This window comes from Camelus bactrianus, chromosome 22 (assembly GCF_048773025.1).
Source record: "Camelus bactrianus isolate YW-2024 breed Bactrian camel chromosome 22, ASM4877302v1, whole genome shotgun sequence".
NCBI lineage: Eukaryota > Metazoa > Chordata > Mammalia > Artiodactyla > Camelidae > Camelus > Camelus bactrianus.
The window spans coordinates 25,474,913-25,501,928 of NC_133560.1; the positions used below are offsets into that span (position 1 = coordinate 25,474,913).

At 48.7% G+C, this 27,016-nt stretch overlaps 1 protein-coding gene across 5 annotated transcripts; it reads left to right on the forward strand.

Moving 5' to 3' along the window:
- The first annotated feature begins 29 nt into the window (after positions 1–29).
- ILF3 (interleukin enhancer binding factor 3) lies at positions 30–25,234 on the forward strand. Of its 5 annotated transcripts, none has more exons than XM_074350755.1 (20): positions 30–136; positions 9,557–9,655; positions 10,230–10,459; positions 10,607–10,784; positions 12,667–12,814; positions 14,265–14,356; positions 14,741–14,836; positions 15,470–15,581; positions 16,002–16,099; positions 16,669–16,780; positions 16,883–16,993; positions 17,352–17,551; positions 17,881–18,048; positions 18,457–18,594; positions 18,672–18,848; positions 18,946–19,099; positions 19,246–19,299; positions 22,677–23,042; positions 23,789–23,917; positions 24,527–25,234. In XM_074350755.1, exons 2-20 carry the CDS (start codon positions 9,653–9,655, stop codon positions 24,661–24,663), a joined length of 2,703 nt encoding a protein of 900 aa, XP_074206856.1. In that variant the 5' UTR covers positions 30–136; positions 9,557–9,652; the 3' UTR covers positions 24,664–25,234. The 5 variants fall into 5 exon arrangements, with proteins under 5 accessions (XP_074206856.1, XP_074206855.1, XP_074206857.1 ...); XM_074350754.1 differs by lacking the exon at positions 30–136 and adding an exon at positions 181–224; XM_074350756.1 differs by lacking the exon at positions 30–136 and adding an exon at positions 181–224 and having other exon boundaries at positions 18,469–18,594.
- The last annotated feature ends 1,782 nt before the right edge of the window (positions 25,235–27,016 follow it).

Sequence of the window (27,016 nt, forward strand, 5' to 3'; positions counted from 1 at the left end):
GCGGCGGCGAGGGGGCGGGGCTCCTGCCAGTCACGTGGCCCCGCACCTCCCCGGCGCGCGCCCGCCCGCCCGCTCGCCCCCGGCCCCGGCTCCTCCTCCTCCTCTTCTCGCCATTGCAGTTGGACTCAGCAGCCCGGTGCGTACCGCGTGGCTTTTTGGGGGAGACCCCGGCGGGCTGTGGCAGTAGGGCGGCGGCTGCTGTCGGGGAAGGGGACGCGGACAAGGTAAGCGTCAATGTGGCGGCTGCCGGGCCCGCTCCCGCCTCTCCCCCTCCCCCCGCCCGTCTTCCCACTCAGCGCGGGCTCTGCTGAGGAGTCGCGGTGACAAGGCCTGAGGCGCTCCGCGCTCCCCACCTCCGCCTGGCTCTCTCGCCCCGGCGCCCGGCTCATTCCTCCCTTGCCAGCCTTTCTCCCGCGCTCAGCCGTTACTCTCCCCCATTGTGCCGAGGAAACAAAATGGCGGCGGCGGCGGCGAGGGCCCGGTGCGCGCGCATCTGCCCCCCCTCGCGGCCCCTCGGCCGGCGGCGGCGCCTCTCGCGGGGGGTGCGCGCGCACGGGGCCCCCGGCCGCCGCCTCCCCCGGGCCGGGCTTTGTCTGTTGCGGCGCCACGCGCGCACGCGCGCACGTGCCGGGAGCACACACCCCCCTCTGGCAGGGAGCGTCCTGCCCCGCGCAGCAGGGACTACTACCCCCACCTCTCCTCCTCTTTGTCCCTGTCCCGCCCCGGGTTTCAGGAGGGTCCCAGGTTGCCGAGGCGGGAAACGTCTCCGCCTTTGTCCTTACGTGGTGCGGAGAGGCAGACCCCTTCCCTGGAACCCTGTCCTTAACAGGGATTGTAGAGGAGGCCTTTGTGAGTTCATGGGATTCCCAAATTTCTGGTTGGCCTGGCCTCCTCCAGATCAGGATCCAAATTTAGTTGAGAGTTTAAGTTTCCCATTTTTAAATTGGGGTGTTTCATTGATGTTGAATTTTTTTCCATACTGCTTAGGACTTGCATTCTCCCCCAAAACGGTGAGCTGGTGCGATATCTGGGTTCCCTATCAAAGACTTGAGACCCAAACGTGAGAGGTTAAGACCCTTTTCTACCTATTTCCTCAAGTAATTGAGTGACTGAGATTCTAAGGGTTGTCTTGACCCCGGGTAGTCCTCCACCTGGAGGAATTATTTTGGGTGTACAGTGATCAGCGTGCGCTCCTCTAGTTAAGTGTCTAAACTTGGGGAGTAAGCCGTTTCTTAATATTTCCAAAATTGAAAGTTGCTTGGGATTCTGCCTAGGGGACCTGATGGATCAGCAAGGGAGCATCAGTTACCTTTTATTGAATTTAGTTATTTCGGTGGTTCTGAATCTTTTTGATTGCTCAGGGTTCTGACCTCTTTAAAATGAGTGGTTTGGGAGCAAATTTGATGTCTATGGGAAACGCAACTCGAAGTTAGGACTCAAATTTAGGACTTTGGGCTCCTTTTCTCAGGTATTTGTGGCTGAGAATCTCCATGGATTGCTCACAGTGCTGCCACTATGCTTTGTGTGTGGTCTCGTGGGATGTAGTTACAGCAGCCTCTCAGGCTGTGAATGAAGTGTGGGAACCAGAGGCTCATTCACAGCTGGAATGGGGGGAGGAAGGCCCAGGGCACTGGCAGGTGCTACTATCCCTGTCCCTAACCCTGGGATCTTTACCCATGAGATGTCTCTTGGCCATGTGGACAGCTCCTGGCCCCTGGGATTTGTGAATGGAATCTGTGCAGACCCTAGTGTTGTCTGGAGTTGATTGGAGGCTGGCAGTTACTGCCAGGCTTGGCCTTGCCAGCACTGGGCACTGATTTATCAGAGTCTCCCTATCCTCCTGGAGCTCTGGCAAGCCTGGGAATCATCCTCTCCCTGAAGTGGAGTGGTGCCTAATTGTTTGCAGTTTTTGTTTTTCCTGATTGAACTTATGCCTGCAGGTAAAAATTCTTTTAGCTCCTTCTAGTGTATTTGAGGGTTTTTTGGAGGCCCATATTCCTGGGAGTGAGGAGTCTCAGGCTATCTGTTACTTTCCTTAAAATTTTTTTCTTGTCAAAAAAACCCACATTGGCAAGTGGCTGCTAATACTTTGTTGTCACAAATGTGCTTGTTTTCATGCTCCCCTGGTTAAGTTCTCCACCGAGGGAGAGGTGGAGTCAGCAGTTAGAGGCAAAAAGGGGTTTGACAGGAGTCTGCACACAGTTAGTGAAATGGGGTTGGGGCCCTGAAGGGATGAGGCTAACTTCAGTTCCCTGCTGCAGCATTTGACAATTTTGTCTGAAACAACTACTTTTCTTCCTACTTTGTTACTTAGGGTATGTCTGTGCTGCCTCTTTGTGGTGCTAGCAGCATTACAGAAATAATAGTGAAAGCAGGGCGGGCATATTTTTGTTAGGGAGTCTTTGTTATATTTGTTAGTGAGCTGACTTTAAAAAAAAATTGTTTCTTGCCATAGTTATGTTCTGTTAAATCCCTGGGTTGTTTTTTTTTTCCCCAGACAGCACTTTATAGGTGATCCCATTATAAATTGCAGTTGGAAGTTCAGTCAAGACTTTTAACATCTCCTATTTTCAGATGTTTTGTGAAATGATGTGCAGTTGAAATTTGATTTTTTTCTCTTCTCACTGAATGTTCATGTAATGAAGTAATTGAAAATGTAGCTGCTAATTTTAATGCAAAAGTGAATTTACTTGTTCATATATGATCACAAAGGATTGTTTAGTTACAAAGTTGACTGTGCATCCTTTTATTAGAGTGTGTAAATTTGCTCCAGGTTATTTTTACAATCTGAGGTGATCAGTGAGAAGTGGTGCTATTGGCCAATTTGAGGTTCATGATACTTTTCCTTGGAAACAGCCATTTGTATTGCTTTTATTAGGATTGTGGTTCAAGCTCAAGGATAAGGTCTTTTCGGTATAATTTTCCAGGCTGCTTGTTTTTCTGCTGGTTGCCTTTGAACTACTTTCTTCCTCTTATCTGAGTGTGTGTGTGTGTGTGTGTGTGTGTGTGTGTGTGTGTGTGTGTGTAAAGAATGAACGTGGCAAATTACGCTTGCTTGTCAGTGGTACAGTTAGATTTTTTTACAGGTTAATAATCCTTAGTATGTGTATATAATTTTAAAAAGTAGTTTAAATGTCCCTAATATGGAAATGACCAGCCTGGCTCCATGGTTCATAGTGGCACTTAATATTTGTTCTGTGAGTGAGCTGTGCAGAATCTTTGCAGAAGGGAATACTAGCTGCCCTGTTAACAGGAAGGTGAGGTCTGTGGGCTGCCCATTGAGACCTCACCAGTGACCACTGCTTCGCAGAGTGGATGTGTGAACTCAGTGGAGAGAAGGTGACTTGAATCGATTTTGATGAAGTTACTGAAATTGTTTTTTTTTTTGAAACCTAAGACTTAAAGAAAATAAAAACCGAACTCAGTGGTAGAGTGTATGCCTAGCTGGCATGGGATCCTGGATTCAATTCCCCAGTACCTCCATTAATAAATACATAAATAAACCTAGTTACTTCCCCGCAATAAATAAATAAAATGAACCTAATTTCCCCTCTACCAAAAAAAAAAAAAACAGCAAAAAAATAAAATCTGAGACTTTGGCTCTGGAAAAACACTTTCAGTGTTTTATAAAACATTTTCAGTGTTTTTTATGGAACTAACAGGCAGCTACCAGCTACCATATGACCCAGCAGTTTCACTCCTGGGCATTTATCTCAAAGTTATGAAGATTTATGTTCACACAATTTATACACAAATGTTCATAGCATCTTTATTTATATAGCCAAGAAGCTGGAACCCAGCCAGATGCCCTTTAGTGGATGAATAGATAAACTATAATATATCCTTGTCATGGAATACTACTTAGCAGTAAAAAAAAAAAAAAGAGCAAACTCAATAACTAGACAATGTGGATGATTCTCGGGGCAGGTATTCATGAGACAGACAAGTCCTGAAAGGTCATATGCTCTAAAATTCCGTTTATATAACATTCTTGGAATGCCAAAATCACAGATATGGTAAATGGATTGGTGGTTGCTAGGGGTTGAGCATGGGGGACACAGTTGCAAGGTGAATGTGACTGTACAAGGGCAACAGGAGGGATTCTTGTGACAGCAGCAGCCTGTATCTGATTGTATCAATATCAGTATTGTGGTTATATTGCACTAGAGTCTGCAAGATGTTACCATTGGGGTATACTGGGTAGAGTACACTGAAGATCTCTTTGTTGTTTCTTACACCGGACAAGAAGCTACACTATCTCAAAAGTTTCATTTAAAAAAGAAACCCTTTCCTACTAAAAATTCATGTTAATGTTTAGCATCCTTTGAGAGGCAGTCTTTTTTTTTTTTTTTTTTAACTAGAAACTTTTTTTTTTTTTTTTAAACCTAAGGCTTCCCCATGGAGATACATGGGAAGGTTGCCTCAGCCCCTGACACCACCAGGTGTGGAAGATTTCTAAGCTGCCTTTTCTCACCGCCTTGCTGCCTGAAGGGCATGTTGCAAAGAGAGTTTGATAATTGCTACTTAGAGTCATGTTAAATCTTTTCCTGTGATACCGTGTCTTCTCACAGGCAAATTTTCAAACATTTCTGTTGATTCATCCAAGAGTAGCTAAAATTACTCCTTTTATACATTGCATTTGTAGTTTTATAGTTGATAGAGCATTTTCTCACTGTGTCACCTTTAAGTCTTACTATCTGCAGCTCTTGAGGTCTAGGTAGTGTTTTAATCTCATTTTTGACCTTGCTCTGAAAAGGTAAAGCGATGTCTTGAAGGTCCCACAGCAGCCAGGTTGGAGAGCCCAGGTAGGCGCAAAGCTGGGGTTTCTCTTTCTAAGACCTGTGGATGTTCCACAGTACAGTTGAGCCTGGAGGCCTGGGTGTCACAGACCAGTTGGAGTTCCAGAATCATTTTGGGGAACAAAATGTATTTGCAAATTAAAATATATTTTAAATTAGTTATCATACACCATTTCCACCTTTTCATAAGAAAAAAATGTTTTAACCAACATATAAGAAGAAAATAAGCAAAAAGAGAAAGAAAGAAAAACACTTAGAGTAAAGGATACTTCTTTAAATTGAAAATATTTGTGAAAATGTTTATACCTCCCTATGGACCAGTAAAAACACTGTTGCAGACAGAACTGGGAACCATTACACTGGATTTTACGTTTGTTTTAGATGTAAAACTTTCTCAGAGTGGTATCCGTAACCAGATTTTAGATTGACATCTTCTTACTGGTTGCTTTGTTAAAATTATTTTCCATATGTCCTTGATGATGTGAATTTTTAAAAGTTCGAGTCACTAAAGAGTTGCATGTGTGTATTTCACTTCACATTCCAGGGTAGAATTATATCCAGAGGCCAGGGAACCAGGAGCTGAATTGGATCCTTATAGGTTTCAAAGCCTAATCCAGTCTCTTTAAGAGGAGCATACACTTTAAGGACAGTTCTCCAGAATGGCTTGGACTCTAAAGTTTTGTGAAATACCCTGGGTCAGGGAAGCCACTCTGGAAGATAGATGAGGCCATACCTGTTAAGGTGTTGTAGCTACACCTGTTCACGCAGTCTACAAACACTTGTTGATCCATACATGCTGACTTGGGCACATTTCTTTCCCTACAGCAAATGTCAGTATAGTCTTACTCTAATTAGTGAGAGGTCAGAAAGCTGGTCATCGCACCTCACGTTGTGGTTTAAACTTCTGTAAGTCTGCATGCTGTGGGTGGGCTGGTTTTGAGAACAAAAGAAAGAAACCTGATCCCTGCGTGTTAGAACATGCCAAACCACACAGAGGTTAAGATCCTGATTCTTGCCTCTTTACTTATTCTTTCCTTGGGTTTCTTTTCAGAGAGGCTGGGCTGGTAAAAATCAGTCTTTGCTTGGGCTCGGGTTTGAATCCTGAATTAGGCTGCATAAGCAGCTCTGGGCAGCCTTTCATGGCTTCTGTTTAAAGTTAGATTGGCGGGGGGCATTGGAGTGTTGCTTATTATAGGTGGGTGTGGTGGGTTTCTCACCAGCAGTGTTCCTTGCTAAAAATCTTGAAAATGAGGTTAAATGAGATGTATCCTCTGGTACTTAAGACCAGAGCAGCTGGCTTCTGAGAGGCTGATTGGGATGACAGATCGAGGCTTACATAGAGACAAGTGAAGCCGGGTTTGTTGCTCTGCAAAGAAACGTTGATTCCAGTTTTTAAAGTTTTAGTTCAATAAGTGCTTCTACCTACATCACCACGAAAGCCTTGTCTGAGGGAGGTGGACCCAGGGATGAAAGGATCACAGATGGGCCGAGAGTGGTGGTCAGAGCCAGCCACAGCCCAGTGAATCCCTTTAGGGGTCCCTTCCTGAGTTTCAACAGTGAATACAGCAAATGGAAACCTCCACGCAAGATGTTTGCTACAGACAGGAGCATTTGGGGGCACGTGCATGTCTTTGAGGGCTTCTGGTGGGCTGATGTTTTACACAGTGAGTATCTTGTCCCCCAGAGATAGAAGAGTGGTGTTCTATTCCTGGCCTTGTCTGTTTGTCAGATGGTGTTTTTCGTAGAGATGCTCCAAGTCAGCTCTGGGTGAACTTCAGTCCCTTCAGAGTATGGGCTTAGGGTATAGACATCTCCAGTGGTGGCAAAGAAGTATCATTATGAACTCATGTGTATGTTTAATGTGCTGAATCAATGTTAGTTGTATATTTGTGACACATTATTATGAAGATGTCAAAAATACAGGAAAGGTGATGCAGTTTTGCAGTGAACACCTTCCTGTGTACATACCCTGGGTTCAGCCATTGACATTTGACTTAAGTTGTGTTTTGCGCATCTCTTCATCTGTCCTGTTCATCCTTCAGTCCACTTTATTTTTATTGAAATATAGTTAACATGATTGCTTTGTTTTTATGGTGCTTTTCAAAGTATCAGAAAATTGTAGTCTTTCCTCTAAATATTTACTGGAGTCCAGTATTTATTTACAGGTCTTTTTTTCTTTTGAAGTAAATGCACAGTTCTTGAGTGTATCATTCAGTGGGTTTTGCCCAGTGCATATCCCCAACAATATTACCAAGATGTAGACCATGACCATCACCCCAGAAAGCTCCCAGGACCCCTTCCCAGGTGTTCCCTACCACCATGCCCCAGAAGCAACCACTGATTAAGTTTGGCTGTTTTGCTGGATTCGAGACCTCCATACAGATGGAAGCATATTTTTATTTTTTTATTTTTGGATATTCAGTTGCCCCAAAGGTAGCCAGTGGGAGCCTTCACAAGTCAGCTCCCTTGTCTTTTGGACAAGCCTACAGTAATCTCTGAGCACTTCCTTGCTTTCTGACACCTCAGCGTGGCCCAGGCTCACCCACCATAGTTTCTGTGTCAGGTGCCGAATCAGCCAGTTTCTCCAGAAGCTCCTTTAGTAAGTTTTAGACTATCAGTCCTACAAAGCCCTGAACAAGAAGACCTTAGCCACCTGGGATCTCGGTTTAAAGTCTTTGTTACTTTAAAGTCTCTACATCTGATATCTGGGGTGGAGAAAGAATGTAAGATGAAGAGATGGTAAGTGCACACTGATGCATTGGCTCCTGGCACCATGTTGGACTTGGTGGGAATGCATTTCTCCTTTATTTGGGGTGCACTAGTGGTCCTACCTGCTGTGTTCATCACTGTCCCTGCATCTAGCATGGGGGAAGTGCATGCTGAATACTTTTGAATAAATAAGTAGTTTTAAACATCATCCTTCAGTGTCAGATTGATGAAGTTCCAGTATAGATGTGGCCAGAACTGGTGGCTCTTTAACATGAGTTCCTCACCATTCAGCTGTGACTTCTGATGGCCTGCTGCTTGCTGGTTTAGAATTGGTTTTCTGAGCTTTAGTTTAAATTTTAGATTACTTGTCATGGCTGCATTTCTGTAAGACTTCTTACTATGCACTTAAAAACCATATGGAAATTTTCAAACATGCACAAATGATCCTCAATATCCCCACCCCCCAGCTTCAACAGGTATCAGCATTTTGCAGTATTGGCTCATCCTTGTTCCATTCTCCACTCCCTTGCCTCACTGGAGTATTTTAGAGCAAATACCAGGCATGTATTTTGAGCCATAAATTTATCTTGAATATGTAAAAGACATTCTTTTCCAACAAAACCACAATATCGTTTTGCTCCTAACTGGATAGAACAGTCATTCATTAGTACAGGATGTGTTTTGCATGAGCTCAGTCCTCACAACAGCCTGGTGATGTACATGTTGTCGGTAGTAGAAATCCATCCTGATTTTGAGGGTCTTTGGGATTTGCGCTACATGCTTTCCGTAGGTTGACTCATTTAATTTTCAGTCACTCTGAAGAGGTAGAAGGGTAGCTTCCGTGTTGCAGGTTAGAAGGAAGCTCCAAGGAGCTTCAGGGACACATGGATTGTGGCTGAGCAGGCCGGGTTTCAGGCCACGTCTTTGCAAAAGCTCCCACTGGTGACTCCTGTAAGTGGCTCAGCAAGGGCCCAGGCACATCCAGGAGCTGAGCCCAGGGACTGGTCCTCCACTTCTCCCTTTCCTCCCCCTCCCCTGTCACGAAGCATTTGCCCCCACCTGTTCTCTTGCCTGGCTCTGCAGGGGCATCGCCTCTGGTTCCACCGTTAGATTTTCAAGTTCTACTTTGAAACCTTTTAAGTTTCCAATTAGGTTGCTAGGTAGTCCTGAAGCATTGTGGAAATTTCTTGTTTGGGCCAGTCATGTCAAAGTTTATCTTTGAAGCAGATGCCTTTCCAGGATAAACCTACTGCCCTGGCTGGTAACTGGCTTGGATTGAAGGAGCTAGCTGTTACATGGTTAGATGGAACGGGTGGATCATCTGTTGCCTTTTATGCTATGGGGGTTTTTTGTTGTTTACTCATTTGGAAGATTTCACTGTGGACCAGACTGTTTGCATAGAGTGGGAATTGAGTAGGTTGTAGTCAGCATGTTATTTAGAGTCCAAAATTGTAATTATAGCTGCGTTTGTCTTGAAGGCTTCTGTTGTGCATTTCAGTTGTCTCAGCCACTCCAGAGTTGAACCCATGGGTGTGTCCACGTGGTGCAGTGGCCACATCCACCTGATGTTTCGGAAGGTTCTTGCCTTTCCAGTTTATAGACAGTTTTTTGGGCCCTCTGTTTCCTGCTTTCCTTCCATCTCTTCATGACTCTCAAGGACCAGAGCTTCTTCCCCCTCTTTTCCTTCTTCAATCAGAAGATTTTGCTGAACATTCTTACCTGTACCATTTTGTATATATTCATAAAAATTGGCATACTTTATATGAAGAAACGATGAAAGACAATTAAAAAAGTAAAAATCATCTTAGTGGGGGCCTGAAGTTAAGACATGACTTCTAGAAACAAGCTGTTTTCATTTTTGGAGAATTTATAATTAGTTGTTTGTCCCTTGGCTTGGTGGTGGTTACTTGGAAATAAAAGATGTGTCCTGCTGTGTGAACAGACCTCCTTCCTGAGGCGGCACTGCTTTCATCCTGCTGAATATCTGACTGCTGAGATTCATCTGTCTATGAAGTATTTGAAACTAAAAAGATTTTCTGATCTTATAGATAGTTGAAGTATTTGATAACACCAAGGAAATCTGTCACAGTTTGAAAACATAAGCAAAAATTTGATTTCCAGACACTACAGAAAAAAGAGTAACAATGGTAAGAAAGATTTTTTTCTTAATCAGATACTGTTTCTTCATTCATATACAAAGATGTTTGTTGAATTTCTTCAAAGCATTTGATTTTTTTTAAACAAGTATAATTGATTTACAATACTACACTAGTTTCAGGTGTGCAACACTGATTTGATATTTTTATAGATTATATTCCATATTATTATAAAATATTGGCTATATTCCTTGCCCTGTACATTACATCTCTGTAACTTATTTTGTATCTTGTAGCTTGTACTTCTTAATCCCCTTCACCTATCTTGTACCCCCACCATTTGATTCTGTAATCATTTTTATTAGACATTTTGATTTATAAAATAGTACTTAGTGTAACAGTTGAAATAATACAGAAATGTGTAGTTAGTGCCCTTTCCCTCCCATGGCCTAGAAAACGAACAACTGTTCTGTTTGGTTGTCCTTCTCAGATCTTCAGATATAGTTTTATTTTCAGTCATCTTCGTATGATTAATAAAGCACCATTCTTAATTGTAAAACTTAAAAGATAAGCATCGAGTTGCTTGCTCTCTCTGCATTGTTTTTAACTGAGTTTTTACATCTAGCGTCCAGTGCGAATTTTTGTGAATGATGATCGCCATGTGATGGCAAAGCATTCTTCCGTTTATCCAACACAAGAGGAGCTGGAGGCGGTCCAGAACATGGTTTCCCACACGGAGCGGGCTCTCAAAGCCGTGTCCGACTGGATCGATGAGCAGGAGAAAGGCAGCAGCGATCATGCCGAGTCTGAGAACGTGGACGTACCCCCAGAGGATGACAGCAAAGAAGGGGCCGGGTAAGTTGGGGGTTTTATTTTTCTTTAAGGAGACTGGCCAGTGTAGGGTTGAGCATCTCCTTTTCTAAGAAACTCCAGCATTTCCAGGGCCTCTGGGTTCTGGCCAGACTGAACCCCTCACTGAGCCTGTGTTGGGCTGTCCCTCAGGGAGCAGAAGACAGAGCACATGACCAGAACCCTGAGGGGCGTCATGCGTGTTGGCCTCGTGGCAAAGGGCCTGCTGCTCAAGGGGGACTTGGACCTGGAGCTGGTGCTGCTGTGTAAGGAGAAACCCACGACCACCCTCCTGGACAAGGTGGCTGACAACCTGGCCATTCAGCTTGCTGTGAGTGTCACTGCCTCCACTGAGGTTGGGGGAGCTCAGGAGGTGCTTGTTGAGGATGTGGGCAGAGGAAGAGGTACCCAACTGCTCTGTGCGCTAAGAGGCATGCTCCAGACCCACCTGCTGTGCTCACGCCTTCTCCATAGGCAGCAGGCAGGAGGCTGCAGAACCACCCAAAAGCTCTGGCTCAGGAAGGGCCCAGGCTGCACTGAGCGTGACCTTCACGCCCAGACTCCAGTGATGGGGGGGTGAGGATGAGTAGACAGTACAGTTATTAACTCTTCCTTCTTGATCCAAACCTGGACATTAAAAAAGCTTTTTAAAAACCAATTTGTCTCATTACAAAAGTATTACATAAATAGTAGCCTCTGACATTTCTTGAGCATTTACTACACCAGGTTCTAGGCCAGAGGTGCTCTTTACACATAACATTTCATCGTAATTACTCTCTGAGATAGGGCTTTATCGTCTGAGTATTTTGGAAGATGTAACTGAGGTGCGGGGAGCTCAGTAATTGACCCCACATCCCAGCCTGGTGAGTCCTGGGACTTTAGGACCTCTGAGTGTCACTGCCAGGCTCTGCCTCCTCGGGACACATTTACCTTGGATTTAGTGACAGAATAAACAAGAAAGTGAAAACAAAAGTAAAAAATTTCATTCCTTACATACAGTGTTCATTTTCATGTGTAAACATACATTTTGTCTTATGTGACTGAGAATTTGGGGTTTAGGGCAGAGGTTAGAATCGAAATGTGAAGCTAATACAATACAGTAGATACCCCTGGGGACCTGTGCAGGTGAGTGAAGCGCTAAGCTTTTCTGTGTTCGTGGGAAGTCTGCTTTTAAAGTTAATCTTCCTAGTCTGTAAAATATATGAAGTGAAAAAAGTTTATGAAATATTTCTGAAGGAATGACAACTTTTGTGAAGAGTTAAGGAGACATAAATAAAGTGTATCATCAACTTAACATGTTTTGACTGGGTGATTTTGCACCTTAGGGGACAGCTGGTGAGTCTAGAGAGTTTTAGTTGTCACAGCGGCGGCAGAGGGGGCAGTCCGGGTGCTAGTGGCATTGACTAGGTAGAGGCTGGAGATGCTGCTTGATGTCCTGCAAAGCACAGGACAAGCCCCACAACCAAGAGTGATCTGACCCAGAATGTCCATAGTGCCAAGGTGGAGAAATACCAATTTAAATTTTCCGAAGTGCCTTTGTCCTCCCTGTAATGTTGATATTTACTTAGCAAAAATCATAAAAGCTTGAATTTTCTCAAGGCATATAAACTGGTGTAAAAAAGTGAGCGTCACACAATTGTGAACATCCTTTTTAGACATACTCATTTGCAGCAAGTACATGCTTTTATACGTATCATATGATAAAAGTATTTTATTCCACACAGTCTTCATTCCACGCTCTGTGACAGCTGCTCAGCCCGGGGTGGAAATGGCAGTGGCTGGGTGCCACCTCTATGCTGGGTGCTGGGCTTTCCATGCAATATCTGGTTTAAGTGCCCTGCAGTCTTGTGTAGTTTTGTTAGTAAGTCTGTTTTACAAATTAGAGACCACAGTTTTAATGAGGTTAAGTGATTGGTCTAAAGATATACAACTACCAAGTAACAAAAGGAGGATTCACACCCTCATCTCCCCTCAGAGCCTGAACTCTTAGAATTCGTGATACATCTTCCCATGAAAATCACTTTGCTCTGTAAGTAGTCCATCACCTCCTCTCTGGGATATTTGGAAAATGGTCAGCAAGAGGGAGATTCTGAACCATAGCTAAGGACATTGTTATCAGTCACAGCTTAGGAAGTTGGCCTATCTCCTGTAGTAACCAGGAGCGAAACAGAACTGTGAGAAAGTGTGTGTGAGAGTTGCATTTTCTTTTGTAGGCTGTTACAGAAGACAAGTACGAAATACTCCAATCTGTCGATGATGCTGCGATTGTGATAAAAAACACAAAAGAGCCTCCATTGTCCCTGACCATCCACCTGACATCCCCTGTTGTCAGAGAAGAAATGGAGAAAGTATTAGCTGGAGGTAGGGAGGCTTAGAAAGGCCAGCAGGACTTTGGAAACTTGGTGTTCCCTCACTATTCAAATGTGCTATTCAGTTTTAGACTGCTTTGATAAAAGGATCTAGCGGTGTAGCTCTGACCACCTTTACTTTGAGATCACATCTCCCATTCAGTTTCAGTACTGGGAGTTTGACAAAACACTTGCACTAAAAGTGAGTAGCACTTTTCCTAGAGGATTGCACCATTTTTGTTTGTCTTAATCCTTGGATGTTCTCATTGGTGTTAAATGTGTTTTTTCTGTTGAGCCGTTTGGCCTTGGAAAAGCGTGTCCCTGGTGATTTTAGGCTTTTTAAATTAGGGAAGACAACCAGATGGTTTCTGCATGAACATCACGTTGGACTTGTGCAAACAGCTTGTGTTGCAGCAGAACCGAGGGCTTCTTCGTTTGTCCTCTTCCATTGGCTGCTGTTATCTGTCGCAGTGATCGAAAAGCAAAGAGCTGATGCAGAGTTTTGGATAAAGTTTTAAACAATTGAGTGATTTTTCAAACCAAATTTTGAACCTCAGACTCTGACAATGCTTTCACGAGTCAAAGTCCACCCAGGGCCCCTCATACATCTCTTCTGGGTGGCTGTTTTTCAGTCAACTCTCACACAGCCAGGTAAGGGCAACAGGCCTTATCCAAACCCCTGACACACACGTGATGGCAGAAATGACAAACACCCCGGCTTCGCTGCAGCACAGGCTCACACTCGCGCCCTTGTTGCTGTTCTTTGAGTGCCTTTGGTTCCATACCTGATTCCAACTACTAGAGCCCTTCTAGTTTATCAATGTAGGGACGCTGGACCTTTGACCAACAGGACTCTCTCTGTCAAGGGCTGGGGCTAGGGCAGTCCCGCCTGGTGGGCGGAGGTGGTCCCCTTTGCTGTAGACGCCTCAGGGGATGGCCTGTGGGAAGCAGAGAGGGAGTGCATTTCTACTCCCCCCCCATCTATTTTTTTTGTTTTCTTTGTTTTTTATTTGGTTTTTTGGGGGGTTTTTTTGTTTTGTTTTTTGCTGGGTTTTTTTGTTTTTGTTTTTTTGTTTTTTTGTTTTTTGTTTTTTTGTTTTTGCTAATGAAATTTTTAGCATAGCTAATTTATTGGGAGATCCTGGGGAGGAAGCCAGGTAACTGCCTATTAGAAGATAGGATCCACCTATCTGTCCCCCTCCCCCACGGGATTATTCGTTTTAGAGTAACTTCCCACTTTTGTTTTTGTTTTTGTTTTTTTTGGAGGGGCCTCTGATTTTTACGATCTCCTCTCAGGGCGGAGTTAAACATGCTCGAGCGTCTCCTTCCCTGGTCAAGGGTGGAGATGACTTGAGATTCTGGGAGCCTCAGCTGCCCTTTAGGAAGCTGCCATATCCCCTTTCCACCTGACAGAAACCCCTTGGTCAAACTGTGCCTTGTCTTCTTATTCCATCCATGAATAGAAACGCTATCAGTCAACGATCCCCCGGACGTTCTGGACAGGCAGAAATGCCTTGCTGCCTTGGCGTCCCTCCGACACGCCAAGTGGTTCCAGGTTTGCATTTTGTTCTTCTATTTGTCTTTTGGTAGAGATTCCTAAGTTTTAACTTGGCTAACTCACCATAAAGTTTCGGTAACGTTGAAGATCACTGCGCTGCACTTAACACCTGCAGGTGTGCAGTTGCTAAAGGAGCGCGCATAGACAAATTTGACACCCCCAGAGGAGGCTTGCGACTGAGTAGATGGGGAGCTGCTGCTTTGTGTCAAGAGTGATGTTATTCTTCACGCGGTGAAGTCACTGCTGACCACACACTTGATGGTCGTGAATGTTCACCGTTTTACCCTTGGCAAAGTAGCACCCTGAGACTTGTGTTTTTCATGTTTGCCTTGTGTTCAGGGAGGTGCTTTAGTGTAAAGAGCCTGTACTTTGTTCCTTTAGGCCAGAGCCAACGGGCTGAAGTCTTGTGTCATTGTCATCCGGGTCCTGAGGGACCTGTGCACCCGCGTGCCCACCTGGGGTCCCCTCAGAGGATGGGTAAGGCATCTTGTAGCTATGGCCACCCCAGGGTCATGTGTGCAGACCTCCCAGATCCCAAGAATGTGTTATGGTAACTAGGCTGGAGTGGCCCTTCGGGGTGTGGCTGATGTGTCCTGTCAGCAAGTACTGCGTGCGACACCCTGGGTGGGGGTGAATGCAACCGGGACCCCTGTGGAGGGTGAACATCTCAGCCTAGGTGGGAGCCGGCCAGGCAACACACTTACTGTGACAGGCTCCCCTCCACCAAGAATCTTTTACAGCTACCCTTGAACGGGGGTCAGCAAACTGAGGCCCACAGGCCAATTTTGGCCATCTGCTTGCGTTTCTACAGCTCCTAATTAAGAATGGTTTTATATTTTTAAATGGCTACACTTTAAAAGGGAGTACCTACATAAAAGTCTCGACTTTGCTTCTTGGCCCCACAGCCTGAGAGATTTAATGTCTGCCTCTTTAAGGAAAAGTTGGTTGAGCCCTGCTCTAGGAGGCCAGTCTTTGGCTTAGTCCCAAGTTCATGAACCTGGAGGGCCATGACTCCCCTTGAGCCTCTGACACATCCGCACACACATTTTCAGCACCAGTATCAGCCAACTCCCTCTTGGACACTGGCTAACTGTCCCTCTTGCCTTTCAGCCCCTCGAGCTTCTCTGTGAGAAGTCCATTGGCACAGCCAACAGACCAATGGGTGCCGGCGAGGCCCTGCGGAGAGTGCTGGAATGCCTGGCGTCAGGCATCGTGATGCCAGGTTGGGGCCTTGTGCTTTGCAAGTTGTAGGGAAAAGACAGGGATTGAGGCCCTGAGGCCATGTCCTGGCGGGTCCCCTGACCGGGTTAGGGCAGCAGCAGCCCCGTGTCCCCCTAGGGATGGAGCATGTGACTACCCTCTTGCACCATCATATCCAGCCCTGTGGCGGCTCCGCAGCTGTGACTCAGGGCGGATCCGGGGCAGTGGTGACCCACTCCCACGCGAGCTCCTTGCTCTGAGACACGTGGATTATTTCTCTCACGGGCTGGATGCTGAGTGGGTCACCGAGCTCGGTGTGTTTTCCAGAGCTGGGTGTGGATGGGGCGTGGGGGGTAACGCACTTGGATCCCTCAGCCAGCACAACTCTTCCGAGATGCTAAAAGATAATCCTCTGCATATCTTCCTTGTTTCCTGCCTTCAGATGGTTCTGGCATTTATGACCCTTGTGAAAAAGAAGCCACTGATGCTATTGGGCATCTAGACAGACAGCAACGGGAAGATATCACACAGAGTGCGCAGGTATAGTCATCGCCATTGCCAACGTGAGCCCTACCCAGTCTGTAATCACTGGCTTCCAGTTCCATTACTGGGTATTCTCAGGGTAGCCACTGGACTTGTAGGTTCAGGTCGGGGATTGAAGGTGAAGGGACTGTGCCTGATACAGGGCGCCCCAATCTGGGCTGCTTCTTTCCCCTGGCGCCACGCGTGGTTATCACCTGCCCCCTTAGCCTGCTCGAGTGCTGTTTTCAGGCACCGAGTTCAGTGGGGAGATGTATTTGCTGTGTGGACTGCTTCAGGGGTCCTCCCCTTGCAGGCCCACCACGTGGCTCCGTGTGGCAACCAGTCCCCAGGTTGGGGTCTCCTGTATTCCTCTCAAGGGGGGTGGTCACAGGCTGGCCTTCCCCCACAGCAAGGCTGGGCCCTGGCTGTCAGGCCCTCCCCTGGCTGTTGGGGGACCCCTTGCTGCTATAGGGGAGACCATTAGCAACTCCCTCAGCTCCCACCCCTTCCAGAAGGCATTAGTAAGCGCACACAGGTTGGCTGGGGACGCAGAGCGGCTGAGTCAAATTCCTCTTCCCCTTCTCCAGCACGCTCTGCGACTTGCTGCGTTTGGCCAGCTCCATAAAGTCCTGGGTATGGACCCTCTGCCTTCTAAGATGCCCAAGAAACCAAAGAATGAAAACCCAGTGGACTACATAGGTAAGCATGCCGTGGGCCATGCCCAGGTGAGCCATGTCATTGTGGATGCCCAGTAGAGGCCAGACTCGATTCTCAGCTGCTTCTATTGTGATCTCCTTTCAGTTCAAATACCCCCCAGTACCACCTATGCCATTACGCCCATGAAACGCCCAATGGAGGAGGATGGGGAGGAAAAGTCTCCCAGCAAAAAGAAGAAGAAGATTCAGAAGAAAGGTACAAGCATTCATTCATAGTCCTTTTAGTTTTAGCCTCCATCCGGCTTCAATTAAGGTTCACCCCAGAGTGGTGAGATGCCTGCTTTTGCATTCATTTTCTCAGACGTGGTATTTAAGTCCTTTTAAAAATGATTAAATGTAACTTGGGTACAGGACACAAGTAGGGTGGATGTGCCTCAGCTGGTGACCGCATGCTGCTGTGTGCCTGGGAGCAGTGCAGGCAGGACCTGGGCCCGTGTGGCTGCCCAGTCTGCTGCCTGCTCTTCCATGTCATGCAGCAGGGGTCCGTCAGAAGTTCCCCCTCCTGGGTTCAGAATTGACTGACTTTCCAGAACAATGCTGTGCTCTCTCTGCAGAGGAGAAGGCAGAGCCTCCCCAAGCTATGAATGCCCTGATGAGACTGAACCAGCTGAAGCCAGGGCTGCAGTACAAACTGGTTTCCCAGACTGGCCCAGTCCATGCCCCCATCTTCACCATGTCTGTGGAGGTAGACGGCAACTCATTCGAGGCCTCTGGACCATCCAAAAAGACTGCCAAGCTGCATGTGGCTGTTAAGGTGAGTGTGGCCGGCAGCGATGTGCAACGTGTGCCTGTCCCCCACACAGCGAGACGTGGCCTTGGTTTTGGGCCCATGTAGAGCCATCATTCCCTATTTAGGTCCTGGGTGTGGCCAGCACAGGGCTTAGGGTGTTTGAACACTGATAGATAGATTCTGAGCGATGGCCAGTCACATGTGGCAAGAATGCCATCATCACTGACTGAGAGGCAACATGGTCCCCAAATGTGGCTGGGCACCAGGGTCTCCTTCAGGATCTTGGGTTCAGAAGGGGACCTGTGTGTGTGAGCCCTTCCTCACCGGGGGCTCTGTGGGTCTTCCTTCTATAGGTGTTACAGGACATGGGCTTGCCCACGGGTGCCGAAGGCAGAGACTCCAGCAAGGGAGAGGACTCAGCTGAGGAGACGGAAGCGAAGCCGGCCGTGGTGGCCCCTCCACCTGTGGTGGAAGCTGTCTCCACCCCCAGCGCTGCCTTCCCCTCGGACCCCACTGCCGAGGTGAGCACGTGGTGGGTACTGGGCTGAGCAACAGGAAGGAGCAGGCAGCCCTGTGTGCCATGAGCCGGGATGGTTACTGATTCTTGTTGATTTCCCGAAGAGAGTAGCCTTCCAGTCCAGGAGCCTGGGGAGGGAATTGGGTGTGAGCCATTGAGCCATGACTGAGAGGGCCTTGCTGTGTTGACCTAGTGTCTGGGGCTACACTGAGGTAGCCCTCAGTGAAGGACATGCTGTTTGCCCAAGAGATAGGGTGTGGGTGGAGGTGGTCCCACTGCTGGGAAGGCCACAGATGACTTCTGGAGACAAGAGTGGCGAGGGGAACAGCAGAGTAAATGGAGCAGGGGCCTCCCCCACTTGCTGGAAAGCCCTTAGCTGAGTTTGTTGGTTTTCTTTTCTGTTTTCCCTGAGAACGTAAAACAGCAGGGGCCGATCCTGACCAAGCACGGCAAGAACCCTGTCATGGAGCTTAATGAGAAGAGGCGTGGCCTCAAGTACGAGCTCATCTCAGAGACAGGGGGCAGCCATGACAAGCGCTTTGTCATGGAGGTGAGTGGTTCCTTCCCATGGAAAGTCCTGTCCCAAGGGAAGCATTGTCACTCCCAACACGCATCTGTTTTCCCCAGGTTGAGGTGGACGGACAGAAGTTTCAAGGTGCTGGCTCAAACAAAAAGGTGGCCAAAGCGTATGCCGCCCTTGCTGCACTAGAAAAACTGTTCCCTGATGCCCCTCTCGCCCTTGAGGCCAACAAGAAGAAGAGAGCCCCTGTGCCTGTGAGAGGTGGACCGAAATTTGCTGCTAAGGTGAGCGGTCGCCCCTGAGATCTCTCGCCTTGGCATGTATTTGCTGGTGATTTGAGTGGGAGGTGAATGTAACCTGTGTGTCTTCTCTCCTGTCCAGCCACATAACCCTGGGTTCGGCATGGGGGGCCCCATGCACAATGAGGTGCCCCCGCCCCCCAACCTTCGAGGCCGGGGCAGAGGAGGGAACATCCGCAGTCGAGGGAGAGGGAGAGGATTTGGTGGCGCCAACCATGGAGGCTACTTGAATGCTGGTGAGGACCCTTGTCTTGAGTGTCCCTGTGGGCCAGGCCTGCTCCCTGGGGTGTGTGGGGCCCCTGGGGTCGGCTGAGATGCCTGAAGAATCTGGGGCCAGGCAGACCAGCCTCCCCACCTGGTGACCCTGTCTTTTCCCTTCCAGGCGCCGGGTACGGCAGCTACGGGTATGGAGGCAACTCGGCGACCGCCGGCTACAGTAAGTGTGTGTTTCTCTTTGTCTGAGCTTGGGAAGAAGCAGCAACTTAGCTCCTGTGGCCTGAGTTAGAGCAGGGCGGCCACTTCAGCAGCCTCCCTGAGGCTGAAGGGCGGCTCACAGCTGTTCTCAGTGGTTAGGTCAGGCGGTCCTGCATCGCCCCCATCCTGCGAAAGCGTAGTTTACTCTTTAAATGTTAACACACACTTGTGTGACTTGAAAGTTCGTTAAAAGTCAAAATTTTAAATTTCTCTGCTTTAAGCCATGCGAAGCACCAATCCTGTGAATATGCTTTTCTGACAGTGCACAGCTCTTGTCTTGAGAAGGAGCCTTCATTGGGGGGTTACAGGAGCAGAGAAATCTAAAACATGAATTTCAAATGTGGCGCTCTGTGCCATTTTTCGAAAGAATTCTAATTTTTTTTCTCTGCTCTGTCTCCCCCTTTTGTAGGTGACTTTTTCACAGACTGCTACGGCTATCATGATTTTGGGTCTTCCTAGAGCATCTAAAAGTATTGCACACAAAATCAACTTTTTACTCCAATTTTCTCGAACTCCAAAACCCAAAGTGTCCGTGCTGTGCCCTGTGCTTCACTGGGTTTCTCAACCGTGGCTTGTCACCGCAGCTTGTCTGAAACTCTTAGCCTGCAGAATTTAAGACAATGGCAGTTTTTATCGTGATTTGCCTTTGAACTTGGTCATATTGAAGTTCACAATAAGTGGAAAACAATTTTCTGAGAATGCGTTTTTGTGCAGAATTGCACAGAATTCTAGAGCCAGCGTTGGTCAGCATCAAGGCAAAAGCCCACCATTGCTTTTTATGGAAAGCATTACTTTATTTAAGAGACAGATAATAATGCATTTTAATCTACCTTTGTCTTAATTTACAGCAGGTTTTGTATGAATTTTTAACCTTTTAACATATTCCCAAATCTGATTGATGCCTTTGACAGTAACGATTTCACCACATCTGAATCCAGAGCAGCTGGCCTTTTTTTTAAAAGCATGTAAAACGTTGGAAACCTTGGGGAATTGTATATTGTGCTAAGTTAACCTCTTCCGCCTCTTGTAAATGCTCTGGTGGGTTCTTGTTCGGGGATGCGATGTTCTGTGGCTGCTTTAGCTAGAGGTGAACTCTCAAAGGTATCAAAACTGTGCTTCCATCATTACTGCAAGAAACAGACAGGCTTTAAGGAAGAGAGAACGTGGAATTTTGCAAGTCCTAATCACAGCTGCAAATGCATGCGATTCTAGAGGGTTTTTTTTTTTTTTTTTTCCTAAATGGGGTTTACACATAATTAAGCAGAAGGAGCCTAATACTTAGGGCAATTCCCCGGTGAAGAGCCGAGCCTCAGTGGGGCTTGTGCTGCTAGGCACATGGCCAAAGCAGATTCCAGAAGGCTGGAAAACTACTGCCCTCTCACCTTAGGGTACACACTTGAGTTGTGGCATCTCCCTGTGTGTAGAGAGGCACACGGAGGCATTTTGGCTCTTTATTGAGACCCCCATTTCCTGGCGGCAGCTCCCCTAGGGAGTGAGTGTAGTTTGGGCTTTGGTTAGCAGTTCTTTTTGCAGCAAAGCCTGCCTCTGTGTTGACTTGCAAGATTTTGCGTTTATTCAGGCAAAAAAAACTGGTCAAAACGGTTACTGCATAATTTGTTCCCAGGGGTTTGAAACATTCAGTGAAACTTTTTAAAACTTGGATTGCATGATGTATTTTTTTTTTTAGAAAGTTATTGTTTGAGAATAATGTCTTTTTATACCAGGAAATAGTTATCCTGAAATGACGTTGAAAACTTCCCCTCCCCGTTATTTTTTTTTAAATCAATACATGTTAAAGTAACAAGCCCTCAGTACTTGGCGTCTTCATTCATTCCTGTGCAGGCTGCGGGGCAGCAGAGGTGGCAGGGTTCTGAGGAGGGGGTCTGAAGGGGACGTCCTGTCCTCCAGCCTCCTCTCGGAGCCCTCGCATGTTTGCTCCCTTGTGTTGTGGGACACATCCTTCCCCTTGGTGTTTTGCCTTTGTGAGTTGAGCAGTGGGCTGGGGGGTAGGGGTGAGGGGTCTGGAGAAAATTAACTGATGTCAGAGATCAGTTCTATCCAAATTATTTTTCAAACCGCCCAAAAGCACAACGGTGTGGGGTGTACATCTCCAGCGGGTGGAAGGCCCTTGAGGATTCCCAAATTAACCCCATCCTAAAGGCAGGAGACCATTGGTGTTAAATATGGGAAGGGCAGACAGGCTGTACGGGGGTGTCCCCATCCCCTACCCTTTCCTTGGGCATAGCGGTTGGACCAGGCACCAGCCCCCACTGTGGCAGGGGCAGCACCAACCAGCAAAGGTGTGCCCAGGCCCACCTGCTCCAGGAACCCAAGGAGCTCCGCTGCCCCTGCGTGAACACTGGGGAGTACCCGACTGGGCCAGAGTGCCGGCACGTGACCCGTCCTCTTTCTCCCCCCTTGCCTTAGCTGACCCATCCCCCGTCGGTCCATCTGAGTGGTGGGGGCGGTGTGTTAACAAACCTGTTTCTGGGGTCTGTACCTGGAGACCAGAGGAGGGGGGTACCCACTGTGACATTCTCGGCTCCAGGGCCTGAGAATGTGGCATCCTCACTGCACGCTTGTCAGTCCTGCTGCTCAGTCCCGCCTGTGCCCGGCAGCTGTGCTGGGAACAAGAAGGGGCCCTCTGGAGGGCCACCTAAGGCAGTACCTTGAGGCCCCTGCCTGGGTGTTCAGATCCCAGCCTTAGTCTCCTTTCCCCGTGAGGCTCTGGAATCACTGCATAAATTAGGTGTTTGTGCAGTCACAGCAGAGAGATGCCCAAGTCATTTGGCTGAGTCTCCATTCGCTCCTCCCAGAACCAAGTCAGACTGTTTGGTTTTCTTGGAATGAAAACATTGGTATTAGGGGCATCATTAAAGAGCATCTCCTGGGGTCACCCAGGCCTGTGACTGCAGAGCCTCTTCCCAGCACAGCATCGGGGAGGTGGCGGTGGCCAGCTGCTTCTCTGGGGCTTTGCTTTTCGTGTCACCGTTGGGGACTTCTGGGTAGCAGCCAGCTAGTGGCGAATGTCATCGCTCTCGGAGCCCATGTCATTGTGATGTTGACATCCACTGCAAAAGCTGCTGTCGTACCGCTGCTTGGCAAAGATCCATTGTTGTCATCAGCCAATGGGTGAGTCGAGCTGAAGGCTGGGCCAGCCCATACCAGGCTGTTTGAAGGACCAGAGCCACTGCTCTCGTGTTCCAGCCTCTTTCCCTCTGTCCAGCCTGGGCAGTGGGCTTGTGGGTCAGCCTTCAGGGCCCACAGCTGCTACCTTCCCTATCCTTCCCCTCCCCCATCCCCCCAATCCTGCACCTGATCCACTGCCTTCCTGTTTAGGTCAGTTCTACAGCAACGGAGGGCATTCTGGCAATGCCGGTGGTGGCGGCGGCGGGGGAGGTGGTGGCTCTTCTGGCTACGGCTCCTACTACCAAGGTGACAACTACAACTCACCGGTGCCCCCGAAACATGCCGGGAAGAAGCAGCCGCACGGGGGCCAGCAGAAGCCCTCCTACGGCTCAGGCTACCAGTCTCACCAAGGCCAGCAGCAGTCCTACAACCAGAGCCAGTATGGCAACTACGGCCCCCCGCAGGGCAAGCAGAAAGGCTATAATCATGGACAAGGCAACTACTCCTCCTATTCAAACTCCTACAGCTCCCCCGGAGGTGGGGGCGGATCAGACTACAGCTACGAGAGCAAATTCAGTGAGTTGGCTTCCAGAGCCACCTGGCCTGGCCGGGGTCCGGGCCGGCGGCGCATCCCATGAAGTGGCAGAAGCTCAGCACTGCCCCGACCTGTGTTTGAGGGACTGGAAGAATGTCAGGCGGTGCTGGCTGCAGGGCAGGCCTTAGGAAAATCCTGGAGGCAGAGTCACCCCAGCCCAGGTCTTTGCGGTTCCTCCCTGTTGCCTTCTCCAAGGTCCCGGAGGCAGTGGGCTGAGGCTGGGGCCCAAGGGTAGATGGAGCCTGTGAGCCCCGGCTAGCCACTGCAAGATCACCTCCAGAGATGGGGGCTGGAGAAGTGTTGCACCCAGCCCCTAGCAGATCCTGAATTACTAACTGCCCTCTCCACCCCTCCTTCCACCTCATGCACAGACCCAGTGGGCTGTGGCTATGTTGGTGGCCCGGCTGGGGGCGCATGAGTGTGCGCTCCTAGTGACAGGACAGCTGTTCTGTCTGTCCTGGGCCGGGCAGGGGGCGCCGGGTGGGAGAGGAGAGGTTGGAGGAACAGGTGGGAAGGCAGGATGGAACTGGGCTCCAGAACGTGGTGACGTTGCAGGGCTCCATGGTCCCTGGCACTTTGGTTGGACAGAGGTGTGTCAGATTTAAGCAGTCAAGGCAGGGAGATCTGCCGAGGACCTGCCGCTTCCAGGGCCGCACACGAGGAACCTAGACCGCCTCAGCTGTGTCTTGGTCAAGGCTCCTTAACCGCGCTGTCTTCTCTCCCCCAGACTACAGTGGGAGTGGAGGCCGGAGCGGCGGGAACAGCTACGGCTCAGGCGGGTCGTCCTACAACCCAGGGTCACACGGGGGCTACGGCGGAGGTTCTGGGGGCGGCTCCTCATACCAAGGCAAACAAGGTGGGCCTGGGGCAATAGGCCGCTCTGCAGGGGGACCTGAGTCAGCAGGGGCCACAACACGGATTCCATAGAAAGGGTGTGGCCTGGGGTGGGCAGATAGCAGCACAGGCGGGGCCGCTGGGGCAGCTGCCGCTGGGCTTCCAGGTGGGTAAGAACAGGGAGTGGGAGATGCAGGACCCTGTGAGAACATGGGCTCAGACGCACCTCTAATCTTGGGTTCTTCCCTGAGCCAGACATCCAGAAACTGCTCTGCTCTTAAACGTTGGCACCAGCGTGAAAACAGCAGCGAGGGCCAAGCAAAGCCTGATTTGGGGCTCTGGTTTGGGGCAGCGTGCTCAGCCTTGTGTCAGGCCGCCCCCTGTTACAGTTCTGGGACTGCAGATCCCCATCTCTCATAAACCCGGGTTTGACGGTCCTGCCTCTCAGGGCTCTTGTGACAGCTAGACCCAGTGACACTGGAAAGGCACTTGGCAGGACAGAGTGGAGTCTGCTCAGCTGCCCTGCTGCGATCTCGCTGTGAGACTCGGCTGAGGTTGTTGGCTGGCATCCTGCCTTCTGACTGGGGCAGGCCTGTGCCCCTCACCTCTAACCCACCCCTCTCTCCCTTAGGAGGCTACTCGTCACAGTCGAACTACAACTCCCCGGGGTCCGGCCAGAATTACAGCGGCCCTCCCAGCTCCTACCAGTCATCACAAGGGGGCTACGGCAGAAATGCAGATCACAGCATGAACTACCAGTACAGATAAAGCCCCTGAGGGGTGAAGATTTGTACCTTCTGCACTTACCCCCCGTTGTAAGATTCAGTTTATTCATCACAGTTAACATGTCAACCGGCCCCTCCAGGCCCCCGCCGCCCCACCCTGTCCACGTTGCCGTGTTGTGAGGTGCAGCTGGTCACTCCTGTGACCCGTCCTGTGACCCATATTTAGCTGTGTTTGGGACTCCGTGTCTTCAGTGGTTTGTTAGTTGCCATTACGACTTTTGTCTGAATAGTTTTTTCAGTTTTCGCAGTTAAGTATCCCTCTGTCTATTTACAATTGGTGTTAGTGTTAACTCAGTTTGTCTTTAAATAGTTACAGAAGGGATACGTTATCTGTTAATGCTTTTGTGAAGTGAGTTAAACGAGCTTTCTGTATTTTAATGCTTTAGTGTTTCAGTTTTATAAGTGAAAATTTTATTTTAAAAACCAATGGGAAAGAGTGAGGTTTTTTTTTGTTTTTGTTTTTTTGTTTTGTTTTGTTTTTTGTATGTCTGGATCATTCAGGCAGTACATCTGAATTAAGCTGAATGTAGACAAATAAAGAAAACAAAACTCCGCGCCGGTCGTAGGCCTGGGTGTCTGGCCCACCAGCAGCGGGATGGGCAGGTTCCTCCACTCTGTTCCCAGCACAGGAAAGTGGGGCGGGGGCAGCAGGGCAGTCCCTGGTCACCAGAGAAGGTCCAGTTCTAGGCCTCTAGACACCTTCACTCATAGTGGCTCGGGCCAGAAATCCAGTTAACTGGGAGCTTGTCACCTCATGTGCCAGCTATCCCGATGGACTGTGGAGCTGCCTGCGGAGGCCCACACTGCTTTGGCGGGTTTGCTCACACAATTCAGCATGCTTTTTGTTTTCTGCTCCATTAATTCTGGTATAGTTTTAAGCGCAGTTTCAAGACACTATGGAATAAAGGTTTGGTCAGTTTTGTTCCACTTAACCCAATTTGAAAAACCCCAGTTGAATCTGGCTGAACGACCCCAAGGTCTGGGAAATTAGCCACAGGACCATCTTAGCCGGGATGGCACTTTGTGTCTGCAGCGGCCACAGCCTTTTCCCTGGTACTGCCCCCACCCCCCCGCGAGTGTGTTCTGCACAGTGCACTGTTGGGGTTCTTTTCAGTGGCTCAGCCCTGTTCTCACAGGTTTCTCTGGAGGAGTGCTTCTTGATCCTGGGCAATTTTGCAGTGCTTGAGTGACATTTGTCACCTAGTGGGTAGAGGCCAAGGATGGTACTGAACTTTCTACACTTAAATATCAGCAGTGCACAGGTGGAGGAACCCACCCCCAAAGCAACCCTTCTCGATTCTGGCTTTGCCTCAGGGAGAGAGTCAGGACAGTGTGTGGATTGGCCTTACCCAGGTTCCAACTCCACCTGCCTGGAAAGAGCCCTGCGGTGAGGCCTGGGGCTGCATCTCAGCAGGGACCCATCTTGTCTCTTCACCTGCTCAGCAGGCGCTGTTCGAGGTCTGGGTTCCAGGGCTTGGTAACCATGGCCACTGATAGAAGTGCAAACTATTGACTGAGAATCACTCAGTTGAGGCAGAAAGTCCAGTGTCCCTTCAAATGATGAAGATTTGCCTTGGGGGAGGTGAAAGGAAAGTGTTCTGCACCCAAAAAAAAAAACATTCAAGGAGTTTTGTTTCCTTCTGGAGTCGGGGAGACCCCAATACCAAATCTCCCAGCTTGGGGATCGGGGCGCATGGTGCAGACGTTCAGGTGGACCAGAATTCCCGTGGGATCCGTCAAGTGTGTGTATTAGTGGAGACAAGAGACAGACCTGACGGATGGCTTCCAACCTCAACTCCTCTCCCAGACATGTCCAAGGTCTGGGACAAAGAGACCTACACAAAATCATTTGGACTTTGTGTTTGAGGTGAGGGGATGAAGACTGGATGGAAGCAGTGTCACTGAGAAATCCATTGGGAGGAACACCTCGGCACCACCTGTCAAATGCCTTCAGCTCTGGATGTGCATCCTCAGTACAGATTCATTGTTGGTTTTCCAGGCAGGAACCACCACCACATTCAAATTTCTGAATGCAGACCAGCACAAGGGAAGGAATCTCAAGGTCAAAGAAGGCAGTGGGAAAAGTTGTCTCCGGTCACCTTGGTGTAGTGACAAGTCTACACAGAGCCAGGACTTGGTGCCATGTTCCTCTGTTATGGGGAAGGGCAGGGCGGCTTGTCTCTGATGGATGCCTGAGTTTCTCCCATGACCAGGACAAGTTTATGGCCAAAAACAGCAGTACCTGAGGAGCAAGCAGGATCTTGCCTTGTCTAGCTTCACGTGGTTCCAGGTGTCCCTTGGCTTGTGGGAGCACCACTCTAATCTCTGCTTCCATC

Bases quoted from the DNA above. Each gene is read 5' to 3' on its own strand.
- ILF3 (XM_074350755.1), top strand. The intron at 10,785-12,666 runs GTGAGTGTCACT...TTTCTTTTGTAG, and splicing joins ACCTGGCCATTCAGCTTGCT to GCTGTTACAGAAGACAAGTA. The intron at 18,049-18,456 runs GTGAGCACGTGG...GTTTTCCCTGAG, and splicing joins CCTCGGACCCCACTGCCGAG to AACGTAAAACAGCAGGGGCC.